The sequence below is a fragment of the Scomber japonicus genome, chromosome 13 (assembly GCF_027409825.1).
Source record: "Scomber japonicus isolate fScoJap1 chromosome 13, fScoJap1.pri, whole genome shotgun sequence".
NCBI classification, from domain to species: domain Eukaryota; kingdom Metazoa; phylum Chordata; class Actinopteri; order Scombriformes; family Scombridae; genus Scomber; species Scomber japonicus.
In genome coordinates this window covers 25,596,607-25,612,699 of record NC_070590.1, presented here as the reverse complement: position 1 = coordinate 25,612,699, position 16,093 = coordinate 25,596,607, and the positions used below count along the sequence as shown (strand labels likewise).

Below are 16,093 nucleotides of genomic sequence, written 5' to 3'. Positions count from 1 at the left end.
AGACGGAGAGACAGTGAAGGATGAAGAGAGAACGTGTGAGAGAGAAGAGATAGACACTATGAATGGCTTCCTGCATAACAACAACCGAGTTTTCTTTCTTTTTTTTTTCCATAAGCGGCCTGTTTCCAGAGACACTGGTTTGAACCCAAGGTCTTACTCCATACATTATTAAAGACCGGTAACTGGCAACACTGCCTCATAAATAGAGATGAGGACAGACACCTGAAGAGCCGGGGTGTTGCTCGCTCTTGATCGGCCTAACATGACCCAGAAGGTTCTACATACACAGTACGCCTCAGCACACTCTTTACCCAGCAGCCCTCCATTTTATTACTGTCAACGCACCTGACAAATGGCACCATATGGAGTAAGTTGGTTATGGTGCAGGTCATTGGTATTAAAAATGTATGTCATTTAGTTTGACTCAACAGAGCTGCTAAAACAATATTAGTGACATTATTAGAACTATGGGGAGAGCTAATGATGTGCGTAACAGATAGTTCAATCAGTTCCCAAGAATAATATGCCATGCCTATTGATAAAGGAGTCTCACTGCAAGAAGATTGATTGTTACATCATGTGTGCACAATTTAAAAAGAGGAAAATGTCTGCCACATTATACTCTCGCTTTGCCCTAATATAAATATTGGACTTAATATTTCTTTAACTGTGGTTTTGTCTCCACACCAAAGCTTCTCTGCATGTGGCCAATCTCATAAAGTCTTTGATATATGTACACAATTTGCCTGAGACATTTTTCTTTTCCAGGTCAGGAAAGATGGAAATGGCTTTTTCTTTCCACAGGAGTGAACATCTCAGTCAAACAGCATATTTATGGTTTTTGTTGCTGATTGAATTATTTTCCATTGCCTGTGTTCTCAGCTTGCACTGGGAATTGAATCATTGCCTTTGAAACATAATTCACTGCCGCAACTGTTTTTTTTCTCTCCATTCAATTTCAAGGACTTGGCAACCTTGTCCTATTCAAACGTGTGCATTATTACCTTTTATTGTTAGCCATAAATGAATGGTGAGGTTCAGCACTCTAGTGGCAAGTAACACATTAGGGCTTGTATAATATCACGTCTCAAGGTAAGAGTCAAACCCTCTACAATGCTCTGTTTCAACACCAACACTACTATGCTGAAAGCTATCAAAAAGCCTCAGAAGGCAATTTAAAAAAGCAATAGCGATGCTTTTTATGAACACAACAACTTTAAGATTGCATTCCATTTGCTTTAGAATAATTGTGCGCTGGAGAGGCAGCATTTTTACAACTAAAAAAAACATGGATTATGCCGTGTCAATGTAACCAGCATCGGTCCAGATTACTTTAATAACTTTTATTGACCATTTGACAAATATTTAACAAGTACATGCTTTATTTAGAGCTCAAACATTTCTGAAGCACCTGGGAAAGGCCTCAAATAAACTCAGACATAGTGTTACATACAGAGCAACAGGCTGCCTTCATACATTGTAGATGCTTTATCAGGCTTACACTGTGTCTGCATGCATGTTGAATCAAATGGGGGGAGGAGGGGGAATCACTATCCACTCATGACAATGTCTACTAGGTATTTTTATCTAATGGCTGTATACAATCTTTTTGTCATGCATAGAGCAAATTGGAGGATTTCGACGTGAAAGGATGTGCTGATGGTGAAAGTGTGATTACAGGACTCTATTTCCAACTCTACACTATAGCAACAATGTCCTATCTATGCAACTTGAGCTGTTAGTGACTTGACGTGTTGGTGGATAATGTAATCTTGCACTCAAAGATCATTCATGGAAAAAACTGAACATATGAACACTTATTTTAATATTTTTTTCTGAACAAAACATGCTCGTGCTACAATACAAAGAGTACAGAAAGCTGGGAAGCTTTCACAATGGTATTTAAAGCATTTTAAATGCTATTCCCCAATTTCTAAAAGCTTTTATTTTTTTGTCATATCCAAGGATTTTCAATGCCTAAGGGAACCCTTAAAAAACCAACAACACAGCATTGATGACATGTTGATTATTGTGCACATCCGATGCTGTAAGTGTTAGCGAGCCGAGATGTGCTGTGACAGAATGAGGATTTACCTGCTGGGACAATGAGGTGGTGTGAGCTCTACAGCGAGTTATTGTAAATGGGTCATAGTAAATGTAGAGGAGGGTTGGAGGAGGGTCGCAGCCCTAGAGGCAAACTGGCCTGCTGACTCTCTATTCACCACTACAGCTCCTTAAAGCTCCTCTAATGTAACAATGGCTACGCTGCATAAACAAGTCGAGAGGGGGTGAGAGGGGGTGAGGGGTGTGGGTTTGTCAGATTTTCATAAAGGTAGTATAGGAAAACAGATAAAGACGACCAGCAGAGGGACAGCAAAATCATGTTTCCAAATTTGTATTCTTCCAGTGACATCACTTGGAGCAATTTACCCATTTTCTTTCAGCTCTCTCTCTCTGTAGCCACAAAAGGTTTAATACTCCTTTTTTCCCCTCCACATATCCAGTAGTATTCTCTCAGACCTGTAAACAGACTTTGATGTGGAAAATCCTTTTGCTTAAATATCCCTTTGAGCAAATTTCACCTAAACATCTCTAAACAAGCCTGGAAAGTCTAAACACAAAGAGCATTCATGGTGAAACGGATCAACGCGAGAGAACATGTTCCCAGCAATGGTGCAACGAGTGTAAATTAAGACCAGAAAAAGAAGGTGTAATTTGTTGGCATGGGGATATCAGACAGGCAATATAAATAACCCGCAAAGGGCAGTGACAGGTTGACATTTTCACCTGGGGTCACCGTCTCATTTCTGAAGGAAAAACAGCCACGCTGAAATTTGTGTCAATTAGGCTACTTCCATTTAATTACCAGTGTGTCAGTGAGGGGCTGAAATGTCTCTCCTCTGACCTTCTCTCTTATGGCCTTGTGCTCTGCAGTGTCATTACTGTACTGCTCTGCTGGGAGGAGTGGGGGGTGGGGGGGTGGGGTGCTGCACTTACAAGGGAGGTTGGTAGAAGGGAAGGAGAAGGGGAGGTTACAGGGGCAGGACAGGCGTGTGTGTGTGTGGGTGGGACTGTCTGGGGAGTGTTGCTGCGTGCTGACCTGGCCATCCATCAAGACAGGGTCCCATCCATTCACCCCCTCCCCACCTAAACCCCCACACCCCCTCCTGCACCCCCCCCCCCACCCAGGAGCCCATGAAGCGCAGCTCTCTGCCAGGCCTGGAATCTCCACATTAATTTCTCATCTGTGGCTTCCTAATGAGCTCCGCCTGCTCATCCACCTCTGAGACCCTCCTGATTATCAGACAGGGGGGCGACCATTTGTCAATGGCAAGAGGTGGCATTTACACTGCTGACCTTGCTGCCAAGGAGAGAGGAATCACAACTGGGGGAGAAAGGAGAAGTAGGGGGAAGAATAGAAAGGAAAAGGAAAGCAATCAACAGCTCAGGAGCACCGTGCTGTTTGCCGTCACAAGCACTGCCAGTGAAGGGAGGAGGAAGGGAGGAGGAAGGGAGGAGGGTGTGGCAGTGTGACACGAGTGTCCACATGTCCATCTATCTGACTATTGAGTGAAACTGGCTTTAGGTGACAAACCTTGAAATGTAATCATATTTTTTTTCCTTCTCGCATTTACAGTAACCCATTTAATGACTTCTCAAAAGGGAATATGCTGGCTCCTCTTATGTGTATCTGTTTTTGTGTGTGTGTGTGTGTGGAGGCGAGTGGAGGTTCAGGGTTGGCTGAAGCGGTGAGCTGTGGGCCTGTGTGCACGTGCCTCAGAGGGAGCAGGGATTTGCCGGTTATTGGATGGAGGGGAACGGTGTAGGTCTGTGACACCCGCTAACCTTGGCCAGGGCTACTGGGACTCCGGGGGTATCCATCACTGTGGCAGCCCTGAGACCCAGACCGGGGGAAAAGCCACAGAAGTTGCCGGGGGAGGGAAAAAAGCTAGTAAAAATTTAATGCACTCCGCAGAGCGGTCATGTCATACTTGGTTATGGAAAATAATCCCAGATGCCTGCAGTGCTAAAATGGAGCTGTAATGTGCTCGCCTCCTAACCCGGCCTGACAGCCATGATGTACGACTACCATTACCGGAAAATATCACTTCAACTAACCCGTGATCCGGCTCCGCTAAGGGTCATATTATCCATGAGGAACAAATTACACTCCCCCAAAGTAAATACAAATTTCCTACACTGACTGGGTACAAAGCACAGAGGGGGGGAGGGGGCAGGCGGGGACGTTACCTATGACAACGCTCTGCAGAGTGACAAGGATGATAAAGTACATGACAAATCACTGGCTGACAGGGTACTCTAGTGCAATCAGCCTCAGCCTCGGCCTAGCGAGCACCCACTCAAGCCTGTAAACACTACTCTCTTCCTTTGGAGGGGGCAAAACACATAATCTTTTAACGCTGACAAGTTGCTCTCTCCTTTTTATTACTCATCCTTCCCACTGCGGTGGAAAGAGGGCGGGTTTTGGGGGGGAGGAGGAAGATATAAAATGGTTTTATGTACAGTGCTGCCGAGTGATTGAGAAACACGACTCTTCCGCTGTAATTGCCTGAAGGCAAACACAGCAAAACAATAAAGGAAGAGAAACAGCAAATATATTACCAGTTCAGATCTTTATTTTATGTCAAGGACAAACAGGTTCCCTGGGCTGCTCTAAAGCACCCACTTAGATCCCTCGCCTCCAATGAGAGCAAAGCACAGCAAATTACAACACTTCGTTGCATAGCCATTAATAAGACGCAAAGCATTTTCAAAATGGCATTTACAGCTTGTGGCTGCTGATAGAGCGAGTAAATAACACTTAGTAAAAGGTGTGGTCTCACCAAAAAAAAAAATGTAAAAAGCCCAGAGGCAAGGGAAAGAGATTAAAAAAAGGAGACAGATTGATAAAGTCCTGCAGATGACAGCACGGAGTCACTGTCTTCACAAAAGGCCCCAAGTAACAAACACGATTGTCGAACAGTTAAAACAGGAAAAAGCACTTGAGCGGCAGCAGATATTCATACTAATGTTTGACTGGCAGTTTCAAGGTGCCACTTACAAGCAAAAATCACTTAAGCATTAGCGAGTCCAGACAGAGTGAGTGCCTGAGCGCTCTTGACAATATTACAAAGACTGCTAAGACAAGGTGCAGAAATTTACGGCTGATGGATTCGTAATCTAAAAGATGAATGTTGAGTGAATGTGTCATACTTGTTACAAAAGAAAAGATAAGTAGAGTACATTTACATGGATACAAATGTAGAAATATAATCTAAATATAAAAACATGTGTTGAGGGTTAAGTGATGTTTTATAGCCTCCCTAAAGGGTCTCAGATGGTGGGAAACCTGTTGGTGTTAACTACACTATGAAATGAGGCTGTGTTATTGGGGCTTTGGTGGATGCACATGAAAGACACCTGAGGCTATGGGGCTTCTTTTTTCCCTGTGTCCCTTCCTGCCAGTAAAGCAGGAGCATCATAACTGGTAACAAGCTGCTCAAGCTGGTCCTGCCTAGACCTAATAAAAATGACCACCTGATCCTGGCTGGATCCTCCAAAAAAGGGTAGATAGAGGGGAGGGATGAGTGCAAAAGCACACTTTGCTGACTGTGTTTCAGGAGCAGTAGATGGGCCAAGCTACATGATAGCGACACACACAAGTGGACATCTTCGCCAGTAAAAAATAAAAGCTTTGAGACGAGATTTTTGGCGACTCAGCACATGTTTTTACTTGCGAACTGATGCCTATTAAGAAATCACATGATTCCTAGAGTTCACTCAATTGGCCCACTGTACAGTACTGGTTGGGGGAAAAAAAAAGACTATTCCATTCCATACATACAACATAATGAGAATGAAACAAGCCATTAAAAATTGTCAGTAAATGGCTTAGTGCAGTTACTGTGGGCTTTAGTTTAGTTAGAAACTAGACATAAAGAGAGCATTAAACAACTTTGAATATTACATCTTCAACATGCTTGAAGTACTACTTCTGTTATGTGTCTTAAATACAGGGTACATCTTTTCAAAGCACAAGTCTTCACCTTGCCCCATCTTATTAGCTGAGCTCTGAATGGACTTCTTGATAGTGGCAGAAAGAGATAAAGAAGAGTGGTGATAATGTAGGCCTGAGCAGAGATGCTAATGATAACGCATACAGTGCTAGTAATACCTGTGTTGTGTGACGGATGACTGCAGTGAGCCTGCCTCCTACCTTTCTCCCAGCATGCCATTAACATGTCATGCTGGAGAGGGGCCCATCCTACAGGCCCCTTTGTAATGAGCAAATACTCTGACAGTTTCTAACACACGCAGACACACACTCACGTACGTGCACAAATACACGAGCGGGGTTGTACGCGCACGTTTTTTCTGAGATGCGAATAGCTGTCTCTTATCAGAGCTTGCCAGCTCCCGCCGACACGGCAGAGGCCTTCTACACCAGGCAGAACATGATTTCTCCCAGGAACACTTTTTCCATTTCCTGCTTTTGAAGGGAAACTAAATAAGCCACGTTTGTCCTCATATGAATACATTTGACCCATTAAAACGACTCTGCTCTCCCGCGTCCTTCTCTGCCGAGGTGTTTGTAAAGTAGACCGCCGTGTCCGCAGAATGCAAATGATGAGAGCGGCAGTAGGCGTAGTGTGCCCCGGCGCCTGGCAGAAACAGATAGTGGCAGAGGTGACGTGGACTGAGGATGGGGGTGGGGGGGAGTAAAAGTGTTGAGTGGAAGCTCCAATTACTCCCTCAGATCGCGGAAGAACACATGAGTCAGCCCCTGTCATAGGGGTCCCCTATTTACTAATTCACTCCTCTGTTACTTTAACACACAATTAATCAATGACAGGAAGGTGTAGTCGGCGCTGTTCATCAGGAGCGTAACGTGAGCCAGGGTGAATTAATACAGTCACTGGGGGGATTACAGCTCACCATGCTCTCGCTCTCTTCCTGAAACAAAAAGGAATTGCCACCGAGACAGGAGCAATTTAAATCGACAACACTGAGTAATGACTCAATTTGCTGCACAGTCTAAACACCACAAGCAAATGGCATTACTAAATCATTAGAGTGGATCTAGATATCTAGTTAGAAGTCATTGGATAATATGGCTGCTCTTAGAATGTATGAGGTACGTTTAATCCGTGAATACCTGGATATTATAAATGAGCTCAACTGTAGAAAGAGAGTTGAGAACAAACTTGGAGACTTACAAGCACTTGGGTTTGTAATGGGAATTGTAATTAGTAACTTTTGCTTTGACCAAAATGTGATGACCATCATTAAAATGATACATCTGTGCTTTTTCAAGTACAATGAAGTTATAGTTCATGCTCATAGTTCAGTTGGTTTTTAGTGTTTTCCTTTGCTGTCTAATTTTGATATTAATCTAGCCAATGGGGAAAAAGTTTGGCAGCCTTTTCCTATTGGCCAAAAAAGAAGAAGTAGTGAATCAGGCTTAACTCACTGACATCTTCAAGAGTCAGCCGAAAATTAAATGTGTGCACGACAACGCCTCGACCTTGTATTTTCTTGCAAATATTTGCCAACAAAAATCACTTCCTATATAACCCTCTGCCAAGTAATATCTCCAATCAGTCTGCCCTTCTTTGTATTTATGATAGATTCTACCTTCATATCTAATACTCAATTTCTGATTGGCATGTGGGCTTCAATGATAAGACCTGTCAATTTCGTTGACACCATAAGCATTCAGCAATAAGATGATGACACTGATAATACCATAGGTGTCACCGTCGGCCCAAACCTTCAACTTTCAAAACTGAAACACTGCTCTGTATCTTCTAGTCCATTACTCACACAGACACAACACTTCCGGTACAGATTCTGCTCCAGACAAGAAGACACCTCTTGAATTGAGTGATTCAGTGACCTTTTCCATACTGCCACCGTCAGGCCAAACCTCACCAAGCATTACAAAACTATTCTGACCATTTCCAGTGATCCTTGGTACTTGTTTGTTGGTGATTGTTTGTGGGTTTTTGTGTAAAACCGCAACAAAAATGACAAAATTGAAACCATGCACCTCTCAGCAAATATAGAGCATTATTACACCACAAGAAGATGCTATGGATTGTAACAGTAGGAGGTGTTATTTGAGATTATAGGAGCAGAATTAAGCAATGAATACCTGATTATAGGATTGTTTTATTTCTAATTAGCAAAGGCGTGTGTCGCAAAAGGCCGACAGATAGATAGCTAGGTGCTGCACAGGATATGTAAATATAAGCAGTGTACTGTAGATATGCCAGTCAGTGCTTGGCTTTAAGCAAAAGGAAGTCAGCACCGCCAGCCCTGGCTGTCACAACAATCTCTCTTTAAATGTATCTAAATCCTAAAAAGCCAGAACAGTTCGATTTAGATTTTGCACATCATTAAGTCATTTATAATTAATGCGCAGCTAATTAAGTCTTTCTCATAGTTATTAACAGGATGTTTAATTCTAATTACATTAAATTCTCAGCTTTAAAGAAAGTCTAATATTCGAATCTTATTGAAACCTGATAAAGGATGCCGAAAATAACCCAAGCACGTTTTAGTATATAAATAAAGGACAGTGAAAGGCAGTGAAAGGCTTACCTTGTCGTCTTGGTCACTCTCAGTGTCGCACTGCAAGAAAAAAGAAAGACAATGTTAACATTTGGTAATAATAAGTTTTTGTTTTATAACCGTTCCTGCTTGATTGCATGAGTTTCATCAATGTAATTTACCTTTTCAATCAGCACATCTTATCAGCTCTTTAATGACCAACTTATCATACTCTATACACTGTCTGAATATCATCAGATCACTTCATTAGCTGACACAAGAACTGGGATGTGTAACAAAGCAAATGTTCTCATGAGCAGCCGTGCCCTTGTTAACATTGAAACCTATGTGAAATTCAGATGGAGCCTGAATCTCAAAAACACCAACCGCCACTAGAATTATAATTCCATGATGTGTATTCCTGCTTGAGGCTAGGGATGGAGAAATGACAAGGGAAGGAAGGCAACTTTGTAATGGAGGGAGGAGAAAAAAAAGTGGTTAGATTTCATTTTTTCTTTCCAATTTCAATTTCAAGGTCCACTTAATTCTTTATCAACTAATTAGTGTGATGCTGGGTGACTGGCGGCCCTCAACGTGGTGCATATGGCTGAGGTGCAGAGAAGCACTGGAGTCAGTAATGAAGAAGGCACTGGGGGGGAATATGGGCAGGGGTTGGCACACTATATGTGTGTGTGTGTGTGTGTGTGTGTGTAGGCGGGGGTACTGGGAGAGCAGGGAGGGGTCGGTGGGTGTCGATTAAAGTAGGGAGGGAGTGGAAGAACGGGGTGAAATGACAGACAGCCCAGAGAGTGAGTGACAGAAGGCCCTGTCATTTTTTTCCCCTATCTTTTCCTTTTTTTTGCTTCCATCTCTTGTTTTCTTGCTGATCTGGGGCCCTGCAGAGCTCAAAGGTAGCTGGCTGGGCTCGTGGCTGCTCTGTTTCTCTGGCTGGACAGTAAAAAGGTGCCTTGTGAGCTCAGCATGAGCATAGCATCCAATTTACAGGCCTGTCCCACACGGCCCCAGGGGCCGCCTGCGGCACACTGCCATGATGGTCAGCTCCAGCAGCTCATAAATTATGCAGAGGCAATAAACGCACTGGGCAAACACTCCTCAGACGCTCTCTGCTCTCCATTTCTTTTCTCACTCTTTCTCCACCACCCACAACAGTCCACTCCCCCCCTCCATTTTAATACAGTGTGCAGAGAGCCAGCAGCTGTATAGACAGTCAGCTGGAAGAATAAATAACAGTAATGAAAGACGAGCAGGTTCTGATTACACGTAAATGTCTATGCCATACAAAAAGCTGCACATTGTGTGTATTTATGCACATCTATTGTTGCTTGTGAATAAATAGGCGTGTCTGCGAGTATCATTCTCTCCTGTGGCCTCCCACACAGGGCTGACTAATACAGCAGCAGACAAGATCTGATGAGCTGTGTTAACCGTCTCAACTGCTTCCATGTATTGAGGCCTCTCAGAATGTGACAGCAGTAATGCGACCGAGCACTCATTAGCTGCTTCTCTGCCTGTGCACACTACACACCCGGGAACAGAGGCATGCAAGGGGTTCAAATAATGGACATCATTTCAGTTTTTTTCCACTGTGTTGTGATCCATAAAAAAAGCACTACAAGCCTTTCTTTTCTCGTGTTCCCTTCTTTTTCTCTCCTCCCTTTTTCCCCTGTTCCCTGCCTGTGCAGCCAATTGCTTTGATTGCCAAGATAGAAGACGGCTGGAATGACTTGCCCTTGCTTGTGAAGCAAATGGAACATGCTAATGGAACTCATCGTATTACCCGATGCAAAAGTGCCATAGCTCATTACTTTAAGATAAAAGGATATCATTGTAGACGGCAAGCAGAATTGACTTTCTGTGCTGCGACTTGATGATGATTTAATCAACTGCTCTCTTTCACTTCTCATCCCTGCGCCTGTCGCTTTTCGCAGGTGCCACTAAACGAAGCACTCACACGGCTAGTGGGGGAGAGAAAAGAAAAGAAATTGCTGTCATTACTTTTTTTTCCCAAGGAATAAAGGTATGCAAATTTCCCAGAGCGACAAAGGGTGGAAAAAAAGGGAAAACTTAATAAAATGGAAATACCTTTATAATGAGCAAAGTAAAAAATCCTGAGATCAGGCCTGACAGGCAAGGGCAGGCAATTTGATCGTCCTTACAGTAAAGACACCAAAGCTCCCTCGCACTCGCTGCTCGAGTATAGAAAAAAAAAAAGGTAACAAAAAAGTAACAAATAATGATAAGTGTGAAAAGATAAAAACACATCTCAGGCATACAAATAAGTCAGTGCTGTCACTCACTGATAAGTGATCATAGTAAACTAATGCGTAGCCTCATGCATAAAGCAACCTGAGGCGGGGGATAAGAATCTCTGCATATATGGATTTTTTTCACTGCTTGTATTTCTACTAACCAAATCTTACATTAGAATCAGAGACGGAAAGCTAGAAAAGTCTCAGCTTTGCACTTGCCTGTTGGAAATGTTATGAATGATTGGAGGACCTCATCGTTAATAACGGGGGTATGGTATTGATTTAGGAAGTGTGCGTGAGCTCAAATATTCAGTTATTGCTATGATTATGGGTTATCTGCATAGCTACCGGTGAGCATGAATAAACCTGCAGTGTTATGGTGAACTGTAATGTCAAAAACACTAATCCTACCTAAGACTACCAATCCTGAGAGGCCATGTGTATTGAAAAGACATATGTTACAGATTTAAAATGAATGACAAAAATGAATATTTTACACTTAAGTGTGTGCGAGAAAAAACAAAACAACAATGGTGCTATTGAGATCAGTGGAGTTAGCTCTTCTGACAGGCTGAGGTAGGAAACGGGTCTTATTTAAAGCAACAGTCATGTACAATAAGGAAACCATTAGTCCTGGGAGGGGGCTGACTAAGAAAAGTGATACTCTACCCAGGCCCACTGCTATTTACACAGGGCCAGCATTATACTGTACAGCTAGACCCTAGTGTTTAGTTTAAGTAACACAGGAATGTCAAACATTAGCTTCAGCTCTAAGAGCTGTTGATGTTGGCCTGTATCCGGAGCACTTCTGATTGCCCCTCTGCTCTCACCCGGGCCTCTATTTTGGCTGAGTGCTCTTACAAATTTCCCTGTGCTCTGTCCAAGCATCAAGCCTTTTGTTTATATTGGTCTGGGAGTAGGAGTAAATTATTCTTGTCCTAAATCCTCTCCAGCTGAGAGTAATACTGGCCGAATAGAAGGGGGACATAAGAAGCCATGGGCCGAATCCTAAACGGTGCGGCTGTGCTATCGTCTGTTAGCGGCGAGGCTCATCGGAGCCTGCTGCCAGAGCTGCCCACAGAAAAATGTCTGGACCGACCGAGGAGGTAACCACATCACACAAGGATGCGTGCGAGGCAAGTATGCATTGTTACCTTTTCCAACATAACCTCCTGGAAACCCACTGGTCCACAAATACTAACAGATGTTAAGTTAATCAAGACAAAAATGACATGTATAAACCATCATTTCTGAACACAAACAAGGTGTGTTTAACAGGTTTATTATTATTTCTGATCTGCTGTCTCCGGTGTTACAAGTTGCCTCTTATTTTGTCTTAAATGGGATCTTCTAAAGTGTGGATCTGTGATGGATGCGTACTGTCGCCTCCCCCATGAGTGACATTAGCCTCAGGTTATGCTGCTCTCTAGCCGTGACCTCAGAATTAATTATGGTTGATATGGCCTTCATTAAAAGCACCCCGTTGCACAGGAGGATGGTGTCTCTGTTTATCAGTCTGTGCCAGGCTGTCCTGCAGGATGGCTGAAGGGGTTAAAGCCCAGGGAAGGAGCCAACCTGCTCGCATGCCTGGAAGCTGGAAAGACAGCATGAAGGATAGCAGCCATTGCCACGGTCAGCTCTGACAGTGCCAATTTGATGTGCTGTCGTCAAGGGCTCCTCATTCCCTCCTCCTAACAGCTCCTTCCAGATAGCTGCGCGTCCTGATGGTTTTCTGATGCGAACAGTCACATGGCAAAATGGTTTTCTCCCCCCTCCTGCTGCATCCTCCTCCATCTGCTGCTGGGGCCTGGGTGCCGCCGACCGCCTGCCTGTCACAGCGTGCGTGGAAATTAGCTGGGGAGGAGGTGCTCGCTTGTGCTAATTACATTTTAATCATTGGAAATGTGTTGGCAAATCAAGCCTTGATTGCCATCTTGGAGCCCAGAGCTCCTCTCTGCAGGTTGGGGATGGGAGTGGGGGGGAGGTGGGGGGGTTTTAGGAGGGAAACGGGGCTACAATGTGGCTGGGCCCACTCTCGTCAAGCTGGACACCTCGCTCTCCTACCACAGCTTGATATGGCGGCATGCCTGGCCTACCGCTGGGTAGGGGCTGTGCCACATTATTCATGGGGAATAGAGGAAGGAACAGGATGTCGAAATGGGGATCTGTGCCACGCTCATTCTCCAACCCCCCCACCCCTCCACTCACACCTCCCGTTCCCGACTGTTTTCCTCTTCCTCCCTCTCTCTTTCTCGCCCGCACATTACACAGTCTGCCAGTCCCGCCACTGTGAATTGAGGAACAACAAATAGAGCTGGGCAGGAGGAGACTGATGAGCTCAGGGTTTGCTACACAGCACCTGCTTTGGCACACAGAGCTAGAGCAGCAGGCCTCGTCACAATACACTCACAAATTAGTTTCTTATAACACAGATATGAAAAAAACAAAACAGAAACCAACGGTAAAATCGGTTACATTGAATTTGGACTTTTTTAAAGGAAATAATGGGAATAATGTTCAGGGTGGGTCCAATTTGATTTACTGCACTAAAAGGCAACAACGTGACCACTCAACTGCCAGCTTCATGCAGCTCTGTCACCAGACGTGATTTGTGATATTAATAATGAACTGATAGACCTTCTGTTTTATATTCCCTTTCCCTTAGTCACTGTTAACCGCTGCTACACTACAGACTGTTTCACACTCATAATAAACCAAAAAAAAAACGGTGCCAAACACACACACACAGGCCCGACTGCACACTGTGCTTAAGTGACTTTACACTGGAGTGAACCTCAAATAAACTCGGGGATTACTTTACTTAGAAATAAGTCCAGCAGACACACATTTCATAAAAAGGTATCCATAAAAGACAGATTTGTAAATACACCTAAAAGTTCAGCGAGTGGAAGGAAATTCAACATGACATGCCTGACTGGGACAGATCATTAAAATAAGCAGGGCTCTGTGGCGATGACATCAAACATTTAATTTCCACAGCATCTGCTTGATGTCGAGCTGTCATATGAAAGCGTGGTGGAGAGGAAAAGACCTAAAGAAAATCACACGGAAAACAAAACAGTGCAGCTCCAGTATTTCATTCTATATAGTCACATAAGGCAAACGCCTCTTTCAGCAGCCAAGAATGTTTCGTCAGGGAGGACCAGACTTCTGTCTGGACTAATATAACCAGGTCTGATCCACATGTAGAACACCGGCCAAATGCAGCAGGCCAACATCTGAATGCAATTTCCCTTCAAATGTAAAACTTAATCCAGAAGATATTCAATTTGACCGCAAACTCTGGATTGTAGTCACTGGGAGAAGAGGAGCTAAAGGAGGGACGATGGGGGAGAAGCACAGAAAAATGAAGCCTTCCATAAAATAATAAGAACTTTATAGTCTGTGACCTCTGGATTCAATACTCTAGAGTGCATTCTTTTTATGTTTTATTTCACTGGACTGTGCCCAAACTTACTGAAAGAATATTTGAAAAAAGTTTTAAATGCATTTCCTTATTATGAATTCCATATTGTTGAGTCTCTAATGATTTACAGTAAAACAGCACCGATAATGTCCTATCAGAGAATTGGCTCAGTGATATCTGCAGAAGGAACTTCATGTTGAGGTTCATACGCTTTTCAATGCCTTGGATAAAAAGATTTGTTCAGGAGGCATATGAGTGGTGTATGTCTGTTTCCTTCTGTTTGAGTGTGGAGGAGGGTAGGACATTTAACTCAACCTGAGATGTGCAACATACTTGCCAGAAACAGATGTTGCCGCAGGGTAAACCTCTCTGTTGATCAGTCCCATCCACCCACCCACTCACCCTGCGCACACACACACACTCACACACACACACACACACACACACCTGACAAGGACCAGGGTAGGAAGGAAGAAACACAGAGGTGGAGCACTTTGCTTTCTTAAAAATCCATTTGTTACACAAGCACCCCATATCTTTCTTTCCAGAATCATCTCGAGGCAAATCTCTTGGCTACAGGCGGTGCTCCGGGGTACTTGGTGGTGGGAAGCCTTTACTGGTTATCTGATAGAAATTGCAACAAAAAAAATAGCACAAAAAAGTGTGGGCGCATACACAAACACCCACAAACTCATACCTTGCCTCACCCCAGCTCTGCACTCTGTTTCCATAAGCCAACAGGGGACTGAGGCACCAAGCAGATGCTGGATTAATCAAAGATTAATAGAAGGATTTTGAGATAATTACATACATCAAATTGCATTGTTTTTGTGGTTATAGTGACTCCCCTGAGAGGAGCCCACTTGGTGTGTATTTTAATTACCCCACATGCTAGACATTAACAATGATGCAATTTGGCATCTTCATTATGGCAATCTGGCCACACGTATAAACAATCCATTTTAAACGATTTGTGGAACACTCCAAAAGAAGCAGAATTTTCCAGCGTAAAGACAAACTGCATTTTGAAGTAGAGGAAGTAGGTGTAGGGGAGTTTTGCACAGATGAGTAGATGGAAGCAAAAATTAATTTCAAGCCAGTTGAGCAGGCATATTTGCCCTGTTCTCACTCCTGAGATGCTGACCTGTTGGAGCCAGTGAAATTTACCACAGGGTGTTGAACCACAATACTTTTTTTGGTGTAGACTGAAATGTGTCTCTAGCACCAAGCATTAAAAACTAAAAATATCAAAAGCTGGCACTAATTCTTACTATTGTGAGCTTATTCTTTCATCTGTTTTTGAGTTGAATCAATCAGTTTAGTGTCTTTTCACACCTGGAAGCCAGAACCAAGGTCTGAACCAAAGTACCTTGAAGGTGTTGTCATTTTAATTGATTAAAAACATCATCAGACCATATTTCAATTAAAAACTTGGTCTCCTCCTCTCTGATGATAGCCTGCTGGAAAGTTAGAACAACCCAAAAACATGTTCTCACACTGGAAACACGCTGAAACATGCTTCAGGTTCATCCAGTCTGCCTTTTTTCATTGAACCAGGGTTTGGCTGTTTGGTCCGGACCGTGGTCCAGGGAAGGTTTCACATCTGTAATTGGGGTTCAAATCAAACTAAACAGCCAGAAAGTCCAGACTAAGTGAGGTAGGTGTGGACCCTTAGATTGTAATTATTAAAGTTATTTTACAGTTATTTTACAGCTACTTTTGTGTACACACATTTTAACTGAAGTTAGTTTAGTAGTTTGGCATCTTTTGTTCAATGATAAAAAATGATTTTGTGAAAAACACATTTATTATTCATAAGGTATTCCTTATAAAAGGTAAAATT

The 16,093-nt window shown here is 43.3% G+C and overlaps 1 protein-coding gene across 1 annotated transcript in view; it reads right to left on the bottom strand.

Moving 5' to 3' along the window:
* Window positions 1-16,093, bottom strand: part of auts2a (activator of transcription and developmental regulator AUTS2 a) — a 309,809-nt gene that overhangs the window by 97,145 nt on the left and 196,571 nt on the right. The window contains 1 exon segment of the mRNA XM_053331373.1: window positions 8,605-8,634. Coding sequence (XP_053187348.1) covers window positions 8,605-8,634 — 30 coding nt within the window.